General features: G+C 35.3%; 2 protein-coding genes across 7 annotated transcripts in view; one reads left to right on the top strand and one right to left on the bottom strand.

Moving 5' to 3' along the window:
• Positions 1-591: 591 nt before the first annotated feature.
• Golgin104 (coiled-coil domain-containing protein 186) lies at positions 592-5577 on the top strand. 4 transcript variants are annotated; one of them, XM_090171642.1, is made up of 10 exons: positions 592-2243; positions 3160-3643; positions 3701-3780; positions 3846-4121; positions 4249-4284; positions 4393-4446; positions 4618-4868; positions 4937-5006; positions 5158-5310; positions 5379-5577. In XM_090171642.1, the coding sequence occupies exons 1-10, from the start codon at positions 870-872 to the stop codon at positions 5466-5468; spliced, it is 2868 nt and encodes a 955-aa protein (XP_090027768.1). In that variant the 5' UTR covers positions 592-869; the 3' UTR covers positions 5469-5577. The 4 variants fall into 4 exon arrangements, with proteins under 4 accessions (XP_090027768.1, XP_090027767.1, XP_090027770.1 ...); XM_090171641.1 differs by having other exon boundaries at positions 3846-4175; XM_090171644.1 differs by lacking the exons at positions 4249-4284; positions 4393-4446 and having other exon boundaries at positions 593-2243; positions 3846-4073.
• A 1348-nt stretch (positions 5578-6925) lies between these two features.
• The window catches only part of Ent2 (Equilibrative nucleoside transporter 2), a 64102-nt gene continuing 52361 nt past the window's right edge, over positions 6926-18666 (bottom strand). For 2 of the 3 annotated variants that reach the window (XM_090171636.1, XM_090171638.1), the window contains 12 exons: positions 18428-18509; positions 15587-15744; positions 15403-15500; positions 14052-14102; positions 13895-13980; positions 13769-13817; positions 13589-13686; positions 12464-12565; positions 11727-11835; positions 11573-11658; positions 8447-8643; positions 6926-8087 (listed from right to left, as the gene is read on the bottom strand). In XM_090171636.1, coding sequence (XP_090027762.1) covers positions 7961-8087; positions 8447-8643; positions 11573-11658; positions 11727-11835; positions 12464-12565; positions 13589-13686; positions 13769-13817; positions 13895-13980; positions 14052-14102; positions 15403-15500; positions 15587-15744; positions 18428-18509 — 1243 coding nt within the window. In that variant the 3' untranslated portion in view covers positions 6926-7960. The remainder of the gene's footprint in view (positions 8088-8446; positions 8644-11572; positions 11659-11726; positions 11836-12463; positions 12566-13588; positions 13687-13768; positions 13818-13894; positions 13981-14051; positions 14103-15402; positions 15501-15586; positions 15745-18427; positions 18510-18666) is intronic. The other variant, XM_090171637.1, reaches the window with a different exon arrangement.

Below are 18666 nucleotides of genomic sequence, written 5' to 3'. Positions count from 1 at the left end.
AGAACCACTATTTGAGCTCTGATTGGCTGAGATCTGGCTATCGTCTGCCACGGCGTTTGGCCCATTTGCCAGTTACACGGCAGCATTCTAGTTACCAAGGACAGTAAATACAGGGACGAGAAAGTGTATTGGCGGCCTCTGTTGGAATATATAACCTAAAACGACTTAAACGCAAGGAGAGTTAGTTGTAAACAAAAAAATGGTGGTCACCTAAGTTTAGCGGTTCTTGACGAGGCTTAAGTGTTCAAAACAAATAGGCATTTTTTATTTACGCTCGTAGTTTTATTTTTAATTTAACATCAAAGTGGTAAAAACTAACTACAATAATACAGTCCATGGTGAACCACGTCTTAACAATGGCTGCGGTTTGTTTACATCTAACTCCCCGTGAATATGAAGACGTTTAAAATCGAAATTTTTTTCCTGCTTTCTCGTCCCTGTATCTACTGTCCTTGTAGTTACCTATGAGATTTCTATGGTTATATCAAGGATCCTAAATAGGATCCTTAGTTATATTATATTTCTATGATCACGATCTGGCAACACTGGAAAAATCATACCTAGAGCCGCCATCTCATTGTAAATATTTAGGTGAAACGAAGAGTTGGCAGATTCTTGAAACAAAAAAATGGACAAGAGAATGATGAGATCATATAAAAAATATATTGAGTGTTATTTTTATATTTAAACAAAATTAGAGTTATATTAAGCCAGGCAAAATTTAGAAATCTAATATTATATGTATATGTTAGATATGGTTAAAACAGCTGTTTTGAAGATTACAGCTTGCACTGCAACACAAGGATCTCTTCTGGAAATATTCTTGAAATATGTAGGCTAATGTATGTGTATGTGTACAGTTTGGAGTGATGGAAGATTGTAAACGAAAAGAACCTGTGCACATTGAAATGCTTGGAGATTCTACCAATACTCCAAATGACAATGCAAATAACTTTCAGGAAGTACCATTACACTTAGAACCTCTTAAATTGTTAATTAACAGTGATAATGTACAAGCAAATTCAAATGATAATGTTATTGAAACAAAGACTGGTAATAGCACCCAATTTGAAAAAGATAGAATGCACACAACAGAAGAAAATATTGAAGGTCCAGAAATTGGTTGTGAAATAAATGATGATGAGTGTAAATCAAGCAGTGACTCCACCAACCTTGATACAGAGTCTGCGGATGAAATGCTTTCAAATGATGGGAGGTTATCAGTAGCAAACAGTGAACCAGGCCCCACAAGAACCAAAATGAATGGAGATAATATATCACTGCGATCCTTTGGTAGCGAATATAGTGGAACATCAGCTAAATTTAACCCAAAATCATACGCAGAAAGTACCGGAGATGAAGAGGATTTACTATCAGAATTAGAATCTGAACTTCTTAGGATAAAGCCATCTAATGAAAGTCCAGCAAAAAGTATTCTTGAGAATAGCAAAAAACCAACTTTGGATACTTGCCTCATTCAAATTGATATTCTTCAACAAAATGTTACGCAGTTACAAAAAGAACTAGCAACAACCAAGGCTTCAAATATAAGTCAACAAAATGAATTCAAAGAAAATATGGAAAGACTTAAACAAGAAAGTTCGTCAATGATAGTCAATTTAACTAAACAATTAGATAGTGCTAAGAAAGATAAAGAAACAATGATAATGAGGTATGCTTCTAGCGAAAAAGAAGTGATTATCCTTCGGAAGGCCAAAGATGATATGGAGAAAAAAATTAGAGAAATTGTCAAAGATCGTGAAAATCTACTAGGAAAAATTAGGCAACTTCATGCTGATCGAGTGAGAGCTTGTAGTAGTTTGGATACTAAACTAGCTGAAATGGCCCATATGCAACGCGAATTTGAAAAAATGAGAGAAGAATTAAATAATAGAGACATTAAAATAAAGTGGGCCCAAAACAAGCTAAAATCCGAAAGTGACTCCCATAAGGAAACTCAATTGAAACTTGAACAGACTGTGCATAAGTTAAATGACACGAGGGAAGAATCAGAGCAAATCAGGAAAGATTGCCAAGAAATGATCAGGCGCTATCAAGAAGCTGAAGAAATCAAGTCGGTGTCATTAGACATCCAACTTAAAGCAAAGTTATCAGAACTTGAAGTGCAGAAACAAGAAAGATATGACCAAGAAGAAGTTTACACTATGCTACGACAAGAATTAGATGCCTTAAAGAAAAGACAAAAAATAAGTGTAGAAGAAAATAATGCATTAACAGTCAAAGTATGTGATATTAACTCAGAAAATGTTTCACATTAGCTTCCATTTTTAAGAATTAAGAAATAAATTACCATCAATGTAGGCATAATTAAAAAAAAACCAATCTTGTTATACTGTCTCGACAAGAGATGACATCAAGGAAAATTAGACGATCTGCAGCCTTTTACTGTAAAGATCTCACAAGCACTTGCATAATGGCAAGTGTAAGCTAAAGTCAAACTGGGGATCCATTAATGCCAATGCAGCATTTTTTGTAAAGATGGTATAACAAGAACTACAAATTGAAAGGTCAGATATATATGTAGCTATTAACACACTCCAGTAGGCAGTCCCTAAGCCGCTAAAAATGAAGAAAAACTAAATGAAGTTCCAGAAAAATGATTTGCAGAACTATTTGTGCCTCTTGTAGAAAAGAGAATGCAATACAAAGAGGTTAAAGATAAAAATGAAGGATTTCTGTTTGAGAGAAGAGTTTTGGTAGGAGATCTTGCCAGCGGGCCTAGAAAATATTTAGGTTACTGAGAATGCAGGAGTATAAGATCTTGGTTAAACCTATATTTAGGACTAATGTTTACATTGATTTGGTTCGTGATAGAAGCTATTGTTATAATTTTATTTCTACATAAAAAGAACAAAAAAGTTTCCAAAATCACAACTTTTTTTTTTATTTAAACCTGATGCTTGTGAAGTGCTCAGTGTTGGGTGCAAAATAACTCTTGTTTAAGACAATTGGCAGAGCTTGGTTGCTTACACCCACCCGCCACATAAAATGTGTGTGCCTGTTTATATATCAATTACAAACAAGATTAGTTATTCTGTCGCAAACATTAGGTGTATAAAAAGTTAATGTAATTTTCAAAACTATTTTTGTTCTTTTAGCATAAAATGTTGATTTCTATGTTTACATTATTTTTTTTAGATTCAAGCATTGGAAAGGGAACGATTAGAGTATGAACAAAATTTAAGCAAATTAAAAGATTCACAAAATACTTTAAGACAAGAAGTAGTCGACCTAAATTCTAAATTATCCGAAATGGAGAGTTTAAAGCAACAACTTGAAAGAGAGAAAGAACGAGTCATAGCTGCTAGAAATGAAGCTGAAAGAATAAGACAAGCAAATGTGGAGCTCCAATCTGACATGGATGCTTGTCACATAAAAGAAGGCGAACTACTTCAATTTACAGAAAAGCTCACCTCTAAAAGTGTTCAGTTACAGTCAGAAAATAGTTTGCTTGAACTTAAAGTACAAAAATTTGAAGATGAATCCAGTCATTTTAGCAAAAAGGTAGATGAAACGCAACAGACACTAGAAAAAATTCATGAAGATCTTCAAATTGAGAAAGAACTTAGGATGCAAGAAACTCAAATCTTGGCAAGAAAACTAGCTGAGAAAACCAAACTAGGTAAAACATTTGGAGGGAATAATTTGAAACGAGGAATCACATTAATTTGTTTTCTAGCTGAAAGTTTAAATATAAAATTAGGAGAATCACTCAATGAAAATAAAGTGATGAAACGGAGACATTTGGCAAGCGTGAAAGTTAGTTTATCACATACTTTTATCATAAGTTTTAATAGTAATCTAATCAAATGGCTAATTTGAAGGAACTGTCAAGAGAGTTATATCACACTAAAAAACGACTTGATAATTATGAAATTGTCAGCCAATCTGGTTCCGCTTTAGGAATTGAAACCACAAGTTTGGGTTCTCGTACGAGTTCATCTAACTCTTTGGACACAATGGCTCACTGTGCCAATTCATCTGGACATATCCAAAATGGTTTAGTCCATCATATGACTGTTGCTTCCAACCAAAGATATTCCCCACCGCAGGTCAGTTTCAGCGGTGTTAAACCTAGTAACGAGCATGCAACGAATAAGGTCAGAGATTTTTCTTTGAAGCATTTTTTTAAGGAATTGTCAGCTACTTTCAACGTAAATTTAAATGCCTTAAATGGGAGTAGGTCTTTTGCTTTTTTTACTTAACATTTTCTTTTAATTTAAATAGTTTAGTACTAACTCAAAACATCATAGCAAGGTGCGGGTATGTTGGTATTAACTTCTTTATTTAAGTTTAATAACATTAGTTCCTAATTTTATTTTTTTATGGGTTTTATTTTCTGGTTCCTTTAACTTTGTGTTCTTTATGAAGGCTCGCACACAAAAATTTAAATTTTTGAAAGGTAGCAATGAAGTTAAAAGGAGGGTAAGATTATAAGATTGTTTGCAACTTCAATTTATTTGGGTCTGTGGTCTGTATATATTCATGTTCTGTTAGTTTGGCTTTCATTTTCTGTGGTGTGGAATTTTAAGCCATGTGGCATAACTTTTTAAACAGTGAAGTTGCTCATTAATTTAAAAATAATTTAATTTTTAGGATCAACATTCCAATCTGTCCAATCATAGCTCGTCCATTGCTAAAACCAACAGCGCTTCCTGTCCTAACTGCGCCACTAATTTATCAAACAGTAACTCCACCAATAGTCAAGGTGGAGTGGAAATTGACCGCCAAGTATTAATTGAAAGGATTTTCAAATTGCAAAATCAACTTGTACGTAAAAATGAGAAAAATGAATTTCTGGAGGAACATAATAACCAACTATTAGGCGAGCTAAAAAAGAAATCCAAGTTAGTGTTACACACACTCTAAAAGTTACTGGGTATTAAGAAAATAATTAAAAAAAATTCGCTTTCAGAATTATTCAAAAATATGTTCTTGAAAGTGAAGCCGGTGCTTTAGTACCAAATACCATGGATCAAAATAAGGTAGGTTCATAAAGAACTAATATAATTATTCATTCATTAACGTACTGTACTGTAACTATTAAATTTTACAAGCATATTAAAGGAAAATTTAAGGTATCATTCTCAGAGTATTTAATTTGAACATTAATTCAAGAAAAACTTCTACTTTCAGGCGGAATTGGCCAGAAAAGGTGGAGGAGTTATGGCTTCAGTTTATAATAACCAAGTAACCGATAACAATTTGACATTGAAATTGTCACTAGAAATTAACCAAAAGTTGCAAGCTGTTTTAGAAGATACGTTGCTTAAAAATATCACTCTAAAGGTAATATGGCTTTTAATAATCTCAAACAAACTGATCTGCCATCAATTTAATGGAAAATGTTTATGAAGGAAAATATAAACACACTCGGGGAAGAAATTGCAAGAATTACGAAAGAACAAAGAGATCTTCAACAGGCTGCTTCGAAAAGTTTTAAATAATATTCTATTTTTTATCTTTGAAATATATTGTGGTGTAAATATGTGTACAGTAACTTATACACTTTAAGTATTAATTTGGAAGATTGAAAATAAATTACAATCAATATAATTGGAATGACAAATTTGTTCAATTTTAATGGCCGTTGTTAGAAAGGCCAGTGGTGTCACTAAGGGTGGTGATAATTCATAGACCCAACCAGCAAGTAAAGGAACAGTAATTTATAAATCATTTGAACTATTCTGCATATAAAAACTATATAGCATTGACTAATGTAGAAAAAATTACTTAATTGTATGTAGATTTATAGGAGATAATTTTTAATAGTAGAGGAAGATGTAGGATATTTTAGATGAAATAACAGAAAAAAGGTTTCAAATCTTTATGAAATTCAGTACATGGTTTTTAAAGGAAATTTTGTTTAATGTGTGTGATGTGATAATTTTGTTCTAAATGCATGCTTTATATCAATACACGTTTTTGCAATGGATAAAAGTAAGAAAAATTCCTAACAAATAGTAAAATACTAATTATAGTAAGAGATTGAAAACACAGGAAAAATTATAGAATATACATGGTGCGTTCGCCCTTTAGGCATAATTAGTATTAGGTTTAGCAGCGAAGTCTAAGGATCAATAGGTGTTTCTAAGGGAGGTTACGTGTAAATGTTTTTTCTATGTCACTAGCTATAGTTATTGAAGATAGAGCACACGCTCGGGTCAAAGATTTTGGAAATTGAAGTCCACGTGCAAAAGGTGAGTGCCAGTAAAGTAATACAAAGCTTAAGCTCGTGAATGCCTGTGGAGAAATTACGTCAAATCTAAGATTTGTGAATTTTTGAAATCATTTCTCAGCTGTAAGCAATAAGTTTCTACAAGAATTAAAAGTCTTCCTTAGACATTCCAAGTATATACATATTTTCCTGCTTTTTTTAACTAGGAGAAAAAACTACCAACATTTAAAAAAGGGGATAAATAAATTTATGACCGTCACCTTTGTGAGGGAGACACCAGAAGCACAACTCAGCGACACCAATCACAAAGAGGTTATGCGCCAAGTTAGGGTTATTACTAGCATCAGTAATCTATATTAGATAAACCAATATAATAGTGCTAGCTCAGACTGGGTATCTTTGGGGGAGCTATGACCAATCACATATTAAGTAACTAAGGTCTCTGGGATCCACCAACTAAATTTATTTTGGGACTTCTAATAATTATCAGGACTGTGATTTTTGCTTGAAATTTTTGTTTCCTTGATTTCAACATTTACAACTTAACACCTTATTCATCATAAAATTTTTAAGCTTGATTTTATACTAAAATATGACTAAATATGGAATTGACATAAGCTATACAAACCCAATACCTGTTTTTATTGTAAGTAAGAGAAAACTTTGAAATTTTTTTAAGTATAAGAACCCATGTTTTTTATTATATTTCTATAAAAAAACGCATAATTTTCACTTTTTTTAATATCCCACCCTGAATGTAATACTAAACATAAATGTCAGTTACATTTTGAGTTTCCGCACAAATTACATAATTCTGACTAGGTTATTAGTTATTTAACTCTTTAAATATACCACCAGGTAAAACATAAGCTCTATGTTTTCTTATTTCAAACATTTAACATTTCTCTGCTCTATCAAACAAGTGATATGGTATTTTAGTTCCAAATATAACCTCTACCGAAAAAAATATACTAAATTTTACTCAAAACATGAAATATTTAATTTTTTTATCCAAATCTGAGAGATTTTGGTTTTTTACGTATAAATTCAACATTTGTAAAAAAACTCTCAACTAAGTTTCCTTTTATAAAATGTGGAAATTGAGACAATTTTTCTTGTATTGAATTTCTTTGAATTTGTCCTCATTTAATTACTGGTATGTAAATAAAAAAACTCAATAGTTAAACACTAAATTTAAACGAGATTCCTTATAAGTTTTTGCATTTTAGGAACCTTAGAAAAATTTGGATGGCATTTAAAATTAAAAATTGTATATTTTTTATACAATACATAAAAATTAAATACTTTTAACAGAAGCTATATTCTATGAAAGGTCATATTGGCACTCAAAACAAAGCTAGCTGTAAAGAGCAAGCGCTAAAGGCTTGATGCCAAATACAAGCTGTCACAGTGAAAATAATCTCTTAGTACTAAATGCCTTCCGTAAAAATTAATACCAGTTTACAAAGTATTCTTTACTTTAATTAAAATTAATAATAGAACTTTAGAAATAAATAATTCTATACTGATAATTGTATTACGTAATCAAATATAATAGAAATAACACCGGGATTCAAATCAAAGTAACTCTTTAGTCTAAATCAAGTTGCACTTTCATTAGTTAAAAATGATCTCGAGTCCACTTTAAATAATTTGATATGATTTCATTCATATATTCCCCATCAATGTTAATCCGTTTTAAATTTTAACGGAATGTAACAGGGGTGAAAAGAAAAAAAAATATCAATGTTAAAAATTTCTTTAGAAAAGTCTGGTTTCAACCAGCCATGAGATGAAAAAGGAGAAGTTGACCCCAGCCAATATCCCAATCATGAGAAACAACGCTGCCATCATTCCAGCATAAGGTGCATGTTGAGGTGCGACAGACCTTGAAATGCAAACAATTTTATGGCTTAAGCAATATTGTTACTTGTACAGTCTGCTTATATTATAATCTATGAGCAACAAATGAGCCCCACATATAGGAAATTGCAACCCAATAAAAGTTGCGCTCTCCTTGTGGGGTTTGTTAGTTGCTTATATCTCCTATAGGAAAAGTTAAATTGTACATATTTTGAAGACTTAAGTCCTAGTTTATAAACTATTTTACTTCCAAAAGTGCCTATGGTGTTATCTTACTCTTAGTCAAATTCTTGACACATTCGGTAACTTACCCCTGACATAAATACCGTTACCAACTTGCCCTTATTTTCTACCCAAGTGTAATAAAAATGAACATGATCTTACTTGGGAGCATACATCATGGCTAATGAGCTAAAATAGCCACTGGTCAGTCCTAAAAAGGCCCCAACTCCAATGTAGGCCCAATCTTGGTCAATGAGAACTGGTAGTACTCGCTTATCAGGGTTGTAATTGCACAGCATGAAAAATGGTATCAACAATGCTCGAAGCAACACAGGTAACCACAGGAAACGAGGACCAGGCTTCAAAAAGATCATAATATTTATAAAACATACTGATTGAACATCTTCGTTATTTCAACAAAACAGGGTAACAAAATTTTCGGAATTTAGCAACTAACAGCACTGATTTATATTCAAAGTTTAATTTTTTTTTACCCCCTTTTGTAAAAGCTCAGAGAATACATCTTATAATATTTATAGCAATTTACATCAACTTGTTATATATCCTTTTTGGGGATTTTTTAACAATAGGTACTTTTGTTTTTTATTGTTTCTTGGGTTTGTTATTTGTCAAGGATTACAGTAATGCAAAAAGTTTTAACCGCAAGTTATTATTTAAAAAGATATGATTAATGTAAAATTGTTACTTGCCAGCAATTTTTACAACGGAAAATACTACATATTTCGAGATTTGTGTACGTGTTGGATGAGGTAGGTCTGATAACGAAAAAGAAAAAGGCTGAAATGCAAAACAGTACTAACTTTTAAGGGTTGGCAATTTTTCCCGTATGTCAACGCATTTTAGGCTTTTTTTAACCATACTATGTCATATTATATGTATTCTGTGTGACGTTGACTTATACAACGTCGAATTTATTCTTAAGTATTAGCGCCTGACGGCGCCGCGCACTAGCTTCGCTCGAGCGCTGGGCGCGCGTGGTGCCTCCCCAACCCCATACTAAAAAAAGCTATGGGCCATCTCTAACGTAACCTAGAGGACAGCACCAAGCCTGACGCATCAAGTATCGTCAGCCCGATACTAATCCAACTAACCTAATAATATAAATAACCTAACCTATTTTCCCCGCCAAAACCCCTAAAATGCATTTAAATACGGCGAAAATAACTGAAATACAAAAGTAAGTTAGTAATGTTTTGCATTTCCACATTTTTATTTTTCGTCATCAGCCCCACGTTATCCAAAACGCATTAAAATCTAGGAATTTAAAGAATCGTCCTAGGGAAAATTCACTGCAAAAGGCCAATGTTTAAAAATTCATATCTTTGTTAATATTCATTTCCACCAAAAAAAATTAACATTAAAATAATCCCCATCTTGCCCTCTATCTAAAGAAAAATAAATAAAAAAATCGGGTGGGGGCAGCTATTCTACACTTTACCCAAAATTGCTGGCAAGTAACAATTTTATATTTATCATACCTTTCTAAATAATAAATTGCGGTTAAAACTTTTTTCATTATTGTAATCCTTGACAAATAATACACCAAAAACAATAAACAAAACAAAAAAAAAAACAACAAAAGTACCCATTGTTAAAAATAGCCACTAGGGGTCTAAGATCTCATTTTTTATCTTACCACTGACTGAGCAATAAGGATTGCTGAAATTACAATTGGTTGCCATTCTCTATTCCCAAACCCAAGAGTTACTGTTTTGTTTTATCTTCGTTTTGCAAACATCCATTCGCTATAATTATCTGACCAGTACCCGTTGCAAAATTTTTAAAACTGGCGTCCATTCATCGTTGCCAGATCACGAAAAATAAATTATAATTATCATACGTCTGGCAACGTTGTTAGCTAAGACACGATTAAACCAAAAGGTAATATACACCTCGTACGCTAGATTCGAAATAACTGCCCACTTCCTACCAGAACTCCGAAAAAATTAACTCCATAGTTACCATGGTAACCAACTAGATATGACCACGGCCAGCTTTGATGACTCTCTGTTCAACAGCGCGTCATCCAAGTTGGCCGTGATAGGACAATACAGCGACCTATTTTCGGAGGTCACGTGCCCGAAGTGGGTAAACGCTTCGTTACAAAACCGTCAAACAGAAAGCTCTCAGAATTCAAACCTAGGGAACAGAGTTATATATTATCTTTGACTAAACTTAGCCTTGAAGGTATAAAGCCAGTACCTCAGGGTTGGCAAAAAACCGGCTTTTTTAAAAATTTAAAAATCCAGTATGGTTAAATCCGCGTGTAACCGGTGGCTTAAACCGGTTAAAACCATTAATAAAAAATGCTCAAATTGCTTATATCTAGCCCTCATTGCTCAAATTGCCCGATTTCAAAATTAAATTTTTGCGAGTAACAGTACCTTAACAAAGTGAGGTATTATTTACCCACTTTTATACCCTAACATGGCAGCGTATTTTCACGCGCAAAATGAATTTGAAGATCCCCTAGTTGCTTATATCTAGCTCTCATTACTTGCGACGAAAAGTGAATTTTAAGTTTTAGTTTTTTCAATATTCTAATTAATTTCTCAATTTTTTTAAATAAAAAAGTGGATTTATCGATGGATTGTATTCGGTGGTTAAATCCAGCTTAAACCAGGGTGGTTTTAACTAGTCTGGCTGGCTCTTCTTGCCAACCCTGCTCCCATTTGAATTAGCTGTAGATTACGTGGGAAGGAGAGGAAGCCATTGCCATTGCAGGCCAAAGCACGTAAATATTCGTACCGCACTATCGCAGGCCTGCTTGCCATAGTTTTTCGCAGTGTTTACGTTAATTAAGGTAAGGTTAAATTAGGTTGCTATATAATAATAAGGGACATATCGTTTGTCTTCTGCTTCAAAATCATTCTTTGGCGGGGGGTTTTCTATCTTCTACTACGATTGGTGACGTCACTCTTATGTCGTGACGTGAACTTTGGAGTTGTAGAAAATGGTTCCGCATAGCTGTTCTATTAGTTTCAAAATAATTTATTCGTTAATAATAACTTTTATACTCTTATTTAAATTGCATCTAAAATCAGAAATTTGTAATAAACCGGCTTCAGAGTTTTTTTTTATCAAATTCAGCTAAAATAAATACGTTCAATTTTATCATTTGTGGGTGTAACATGGAATCAAGTTCCCCCTACACGTATTCTGGTGCTGGCTTAGCCTCTCTAATGACGTAAGCAATCGTAGTTTGGGCCTCTTTTACAAAGTTGTTACCGCCATGGCGCATTGTTATAGAAGTACAGCGTTACTTACAAATCTGATCCAATTGGGAAAGATATTGCCAATCATAGCAAAAACATTGAAATTCAGGAAGCAAGTAACAGCGGAAAAGTAATTGGCTGTGAAGAATGATTAATTATCAATTAGTCGTTTCTAAATCGAAATTTAAACGAAAATGTCTACTAACGCTGTATGATGAAATCACTATCCACCGCTTTGATGTTGGCGTGCACCGCCGGAAAAATGGACAGAGTTACAAAAAATATGAAGAAAACATTGAAGCATTGCGGCCATGTCTAATTATAAAAATAGAAGTGGTCAATGTATCATGAATTTACAATCCGAAGAGCAGTGTAGAAGGAAAAGCCAACTAATGCGAGAGTGAATCCGAAATTGCATCTCGAGATTTCGCTTTTGGGAGCTCACAGATTATTTTTAACATACTCCCGCGCAAAACTATAGACTGTTTCTTGCCAAAACGTGGGTGCCGCCCTTTCCCATCACTTTGATCGTTATTGAAGATGGTAATTTAGCGAAATTCCCTACAGTTATCTTACAGGGTTCTGGTAGCGTCTTTTCCCGCTTTGGAGTATAAAGGTCGCCAAAGTTTGGCTAGATTTTAAATATACGGACATTAGTTAGAAATCTTATTCACTAATCGGCATTTTTTTAAGCAAACCTTTGCATACAGTGAAGTAACGATATCTCATTGGTTGCGTTAATATTTTATTTATAATAGCGCTATATTTTAATAAAATACTGTATAACTTTAGCTATTTACAATAATTGACCTGTCGGCTGGCGATATTATATTCCCTAACAAGCTTTACTCTTATAATTTCGTCACGCTTGAAATTATTAAGGTTCCGAGTTTAAATCCAGACGCCCATTCACTGTCATCAGTTGGCCAAACCTTATTCGTGCCTTTTTGAATATTTTCCAATATGGAGGCCGGCCTGTAGACCCTTGACTTCCACCAGAAATTGCCGCTTTTTTCGCTAAGCGATGATAATAGCGATAATATCGCTAATAAAAAAAAAGGTTGTTTAAACATCTGGAGTTATTTGTCGATACTTCAAAAGAGCACGCGCGTATAAAATATTAGTGGAAAATGACTATCTTGGTTCTATTACGTTGCATCTTTGACGATTTACCCGTCAAAGAAAATGTGCGACAAGGGGCCATTTATAAATTAAGTAAAGCAGTAACAGCGGAGGAGACGTTTCTACTACAGTCCGACGCCGATGAAAAATTACCAGCTGCGGCGTAACCAATTTCTAGAGCGCTTGGCGGCGGCGCGCCGACCGTTTTGTGTCGGCGGCGGCTTTAAGGTAATTGAATCAACGGTGAGTTGAATAATAGCGGCGCGCCGAGAAATGATAGGCGGCGGCGTGCCGCAAAATACATAATTCGGCGGGGGCGCGCCGAAAATTAAAAACGGCGGCTCCGGCTCTCGTTTCTACTAGTGTTACTAAATGTTACACGGGTAGTGGTTGCCCAAACACAGTTTTGTACCGGACAATTATTTTAACTTACTGAAGCAATTTAATAACTGTTTTTTTTTTCACGATTAGGTTTCTAAAGGTAAAACCGTAAAGCAAATAATTAGGCGTAGCTTTGGTAGAAAATTAATAATTTTTTAAGTTTATGGTGTTATGTTAATTGAGGGGGGGGGGGGGGGGTTGGTTTGGGTACTTGTTGCGTAATTTGGGGTGGGATCGAAAAAAACTTGGTTTTGCGTTAAATAATTTGAAACAGCCCATAAACTACTATCACTTTTCGGGTAATTAACGCTACATCTTAGCTAGTATTTCTTCTCATTTTATGATTATTAAGCCTTATAATATTAGGGTTAACGATACACTATAGCTAGCGTCACAACTACGGTCGGCACGTCATCGTTTAGTTTTAATGTTGGCCGATTCCGATATGTAATCGATATATCATATCGATTTAGATTTTTTACCGATTTCAAAAAAAAAATCGCCGAAAGAAAGCTGACACAGCATTAGTTTTTACGCACGTGTATAAGGAATAAATACAACTTACCGAAAAGGGAAGCGCGAAGTAGGTGTCGAAACAAGTGAGCAAGATGAAAAGAGCCGTCAGAAAATAATAGATGGCGGCTGTTCGTAAATTAGGAGATACTAAAAAATGGAAATTGAAACGGAATGCAATTAATTTCCACTCGTAATCGTCGAGGATCAAGCTGTTTTTGCCCCTACTTACCAAAAATGGCAAAAATGCTTATGATGGAAGTCAGAGTTCCACTAATGTTCTGTTAGTTAATCGGGGAAAACGAAGGCAATATTTAAGTCAAGAGAAATTTCGAATGAATATATTGAAAATACATACTGAGCCTACTACGATGGCGTTGGTGTAACGCATCGGTAATTTGGCTGCTAACCCGTATATGCTGCTCTGATATACACCTCCCGCCACTAGAAATTCAAATTTTATACGATACTTAATATTTACTTTCTTAACGCAATGTGGAATAATTGGGCCTTACTGTTCAAAATTACAACGCTGCCTAATGTCAAAAAGAAGAACGTTTCCGGCCCTGCGAAAACACACGCGCGTTTTACATGTTGAGAAAATTGCGTTAAACGAATAAATTGATAATTATGATTCGCGTAAGTGAGTCAGTTTCCCGCGAAATTTTTACCGATAATCATTTCTACAAAGACCATATATTTTTGGTCGACTAAGTTATTAGGCCTAATACACCCTATTTGCCTCGTCAACGGAGAGTGGCGGGCAGTGTGCCATGTTGGAGAAATAAAGGTTGCGGAAGTAGCGAACGGGAGGTGAATTCGGTTTCATAAGTGATTGAAACGCCAATGTATTTAAGTCGCGTCTTTTCCCCGCTAGAGGAGCTTATTTTTTTGCATGATATAAATTTTACGTTACTCTACTCATATCTATCAGTAATTTGTTCAATAAACTGACACACTCATCGATATAATTATAGATTTACGCAGTGGCGGCGCCAGGGGTATTGGTTACGCAGGCTATAGTCTACTTTTAATTTCATTTAGAGTCCTACAAATCAATTTTAAGGGGGTCCTCATTTTACACGGTTCATACAATATTTCAAAAACCATTTTCCCTGATATTTCCAGGTTTTCCAGAGTAGTTTTGAATATTTTCCAGGTGTACTTTTTAAAACAATAGGGGTCTCTAAAATGTTAAAAGCATTATTATTACACTTTCTAATATAATATAGTCAAGATCGAACGTATGAATTCAATACCAAGTAATAATTTCAGTAATACTAAAACAAATTGCACATAATTTGAGTTCTCACAATTATTTTCCTTGATTTTTCAGGAAAATTTTCATTTTCCCTGACTTTTTTGGTTTAAATAAATTTCACTGATATTTCAAGGTTTTCACTGATTTCCATGTTTGTATGAACCCTGTTTTACCTCCTCTAAAATTGGTAAAAGTCTAAAATGGAGCCCACTTTTGTAAAATCCTGGCGCCGCCAGTGGACGGACGTATAATTAAACACTATTAACAGAAGTGAATGAACCTAGTAATCAAAACAAATTTCGTAACATTCAGGGGTGTAGGAAACAAGGGGCCCCTCCCAAACAATTTGCGGGGGGGGGGGTAACTAATGTAATTGTCCCCCCCCCTTATTAAAATTGCCAAAAAAAAATACTAAATCAGTTCCGTTTTAGGGTTTTAATTTTTGTTCTTAAACTGATATGCCCCCCCCGACTGCCCCTCCGCAGACCGGCGGGTTTAAGCTGCTTTGCACCCCGACTTCTCAATCGTTCCTACGCCACTGGTAACGACTGGCAACTTACAAAGATTCATTTACTTCCGGGTCTAAGACAAGAAAGTGAACGTACATGATGATGTGTCGAGCATAGCTAAAACGACGGTGAGAATGAAGATGACGACTTCCACTAAGATGCTAGCGACGATGCGAAATGTTGAACTACCACCCCTGTGTCATACAGCGAAGCGCGACGAAATCGTTAGTTACTAACAAGTAGTGGCGCGTAGAGTGCAAAATGAAACAAATATAATAACCCAAATTGGACGAATAAGTTGAGTGCGTTACAAACGACATTGGGAATCTGCGAGGCGACACCCAAATACGAGAGAAAGTTTTTCTGGTATTCTTCAATCGATCCATCGCTACTACTGTTATCGGTTGAATTAACAGCCAGCTTGTAGTCCACGAAGTACTACGCGAAAGAGTACAAAAGTCAATGTTGTAAAACCCCAAAGACATAGTTTCCTTCGCAATAGGCGTTTCAATAAATGCCGCTTTCTTTTTCTTTCCCCCTTACGTGCATGCGCGCGAGTCACTGAATAAAATAGTCAAGTGATTATGTGACGCAGTTCGCTTTTAAACACGCTAACGCAGAGTTGTATACAAATTTCATTGGACGAGCCTTTACGCTGCTGCACGTTTTACGGAAAGGGGGAAGACAATTTTCCCCTTCCGACCGCAGCAGGCGTTAAAGCGTCTAGCCAATGACAATTGTACGCAAGAAAATAGACGACTTATGACGGGTTGCGTTCTCCTTGTGTGGGGTGCTGTGTTTGTTGCTCCTAGGTTTAATTTGTAAGGCTTAATATTTAAGCGTGGGCGTAGTTTAGTCTTTCAGGAGGGCTTGCGAAGTTGAACGAGCCTTTCCATATTGAAATATTAAGCAGCGCGCGCTTTCAAATATAACGCTTTCGCGAGTATGTCCTGGCTCTCTGTATTACTACTTTTGGGCAAATCGATGATCAGGTTTTATTTAAGCGTCTATTGGAAATAATCTAAATATTGAAAATCCTGAGTCGTGTTAAATGTAAAATTTTATACATTCTAAAAGCAAATAAAAATAATTAGGAAAAAATAGCACCGAACTGATTTTTAGAGCTATTGCGAAATCAAGGTTTAGCGAATCACAGAGCCCCCTAGTGTCAAAATATGGCCGAGGCAAAATATAATACTACCAAGGACGATAATATAGAACTCCGACTGGTTGCGGGTCCAAATCGGAGCTAAGCGAGAGTACCAGTGTCGAATAACTCAACAATTTCTATCCACAAAAATATTATAATAATGTAATCTAATTATTTTTAGATTATTATTATTCTAATAAAATAAATTCGGTTTAACTCGAAGTTCCAAATTGGGGAATTGGGAATTGAACAGCGAGGTTTCGTCACCGGGGTCACAGACCTCGCCACCGCGTTCGAGTTTTGGGCCTGGCGAGATCAAAGGCCAAGTCTCGCTAATTATTTATACTACCGCAAAATCTCAGTTTCGGCGCGGTTTAACTATAGCTTACGAAGTGGCCGCCATGACAGTTACCATTTTTTATCAATAGGCAAATTACAAGGGTGACGTCGCAGGGTCTTTGGTTTCAGACGACAACACTATCTCCGAAAACAGGCTGATGGTACGCGCACCGTGATTTAAACAGCTCGCGATTAGTAGGTCATGTAAAAGTACGGAAAATCTCATTTATCGCTGACAATACGAAAACACAGATTTTAATCACGTTCTCTTTAACGGATTGCGGCGGGTCAAGCGAATCGCTCCGTCATCTTCTCCTTTGAAAAGAAAACACCGGTTCCATCTCTACCTTTCGGGAGACTATACCTTCGTCTTCTTAAAACGCTTCTAGTGCCAGTTTCGAGCAACGCAATTGAGAGATTCTCGACGCAAAAACTGGTTCCAAGCGCTAGTGTGATCGTGCTTTGAAATAAATTCACGGCTACAGAGGGTTTTATTTATACAATATCAAACGAATACGCTCGTCACTTTGAGCGTTTATTTACGAAATCGAATGTTTTCAATGATTTCGATAGTAAAATTTTGTTAGATCGTCTTACTTTTTGGTTTACTAAAACTGATTAAATAAAACCAAGACTAAACGAGGTCTAAAATTGGATTAATTGTGGATTTCCGTAATTTACGGCTACACTGCCTAGGGTTATTTTCTTATTTTTAAATGACATTTTTTCCGGTATGTTTCCAATAAGCACAGTCTCGATTATAAATTAAATCATATATTAAAACAGCAAATGATAAGATTAATTTCGTACCGTAGCGATATAGAGGTAGATAGCGGTATAGAGATATGGATACCTTTCTCGACAAATGTATAGTATATACTTTGGCTACTATTAATGTTTGGTGGCACGTCTCAAAAAGTGTAGAAGAGGAAAAGAAACTGCAGCTACCTGGGGGCATTCAGACTATTACGGTGGGGTGGCGGAGTGGTTAACACTTTCGCCTCGCAGCAAGAGGAGCCGGGTGCGACGCTTGAAACGCCAGATAAATAATATTTCAATACACGAGGCTTACGTCATCCCCGAGAGGAAATTTCTATTCCTCTCTCCATTTTCTTCACGCGCCATAGTTCGAAAAAAAGTTCCACCACGAGGCCTGACGTATTTAGGTCCTCCAGTGTAATATTTCGTATGTTTATCGTTCGCTACTCTATCTACAATGGTACTTGGTTTGCTATCCAAATTGCGAAGCGCTAACTAAGTCAACGATGCGTTTTTAATTACATTTTTTGAAATGAAAATGTTCTATCCGTAAAACAATTGTGCCCAAAAAATCAACCACCTATCCGGAAAAATTGTTCAATTATTTGTCCAAACATCAAATTTGGTGATCAAACTAAGCTTCGTTCACACCACCTTGCTTAAACATTTTTATTTTTAACCGAACGACAGGCAACTTTTGCTGCTACAACACAACAACGCACTTATTTGGATTTAAGTTTTGAAGCGTGAACGTTTAAAAAATGTAGTTTGAAAACCCCTTAAGCGTAATTCCGGTATCTTTATCGGATGTTACGAATGAGCCCCACTAAATAAGTAACACAAATAATAATAATGTCAATAGGAGAAACTTACAGTTTTAGCAGTGATAAACATGTTCCATGGCATTAGTGTCCCGATTCCGTGCAGCATCAGGATTAAATAGACCACGTTACATCTGCGAAAAGAGAGAGTAGAGCTTTTATGGCTTTATAAGAACGGACCAGATGCTTAGAACAGTCCAAACAAAACCCTGTTTAAATAGAACAGTCTATCACAGACATCCCACACGCTGGATAAAAACGGAACCATAAAAACAAGCTAAAACTCTTTCG

This window comes from Leiobunum rupestre, chromosome 4, assembly GCF_980474605.1.
Source record: "Leiobunum rupestre chromosome 4, qqLeiRupe1.1.hap1, whole genome shotgun sequence".
In the NCBI taxonomy this organism is placed as follows: Eukaryota; Metazoa; Arthropoda; class Arachnida; order Opiliones; family Sclerosomatidae; genus Leiobunum; species Leiobunum rupestre.
This window is presented reverse-complemented; position numbering and strand designations above follow the sequence as displayed.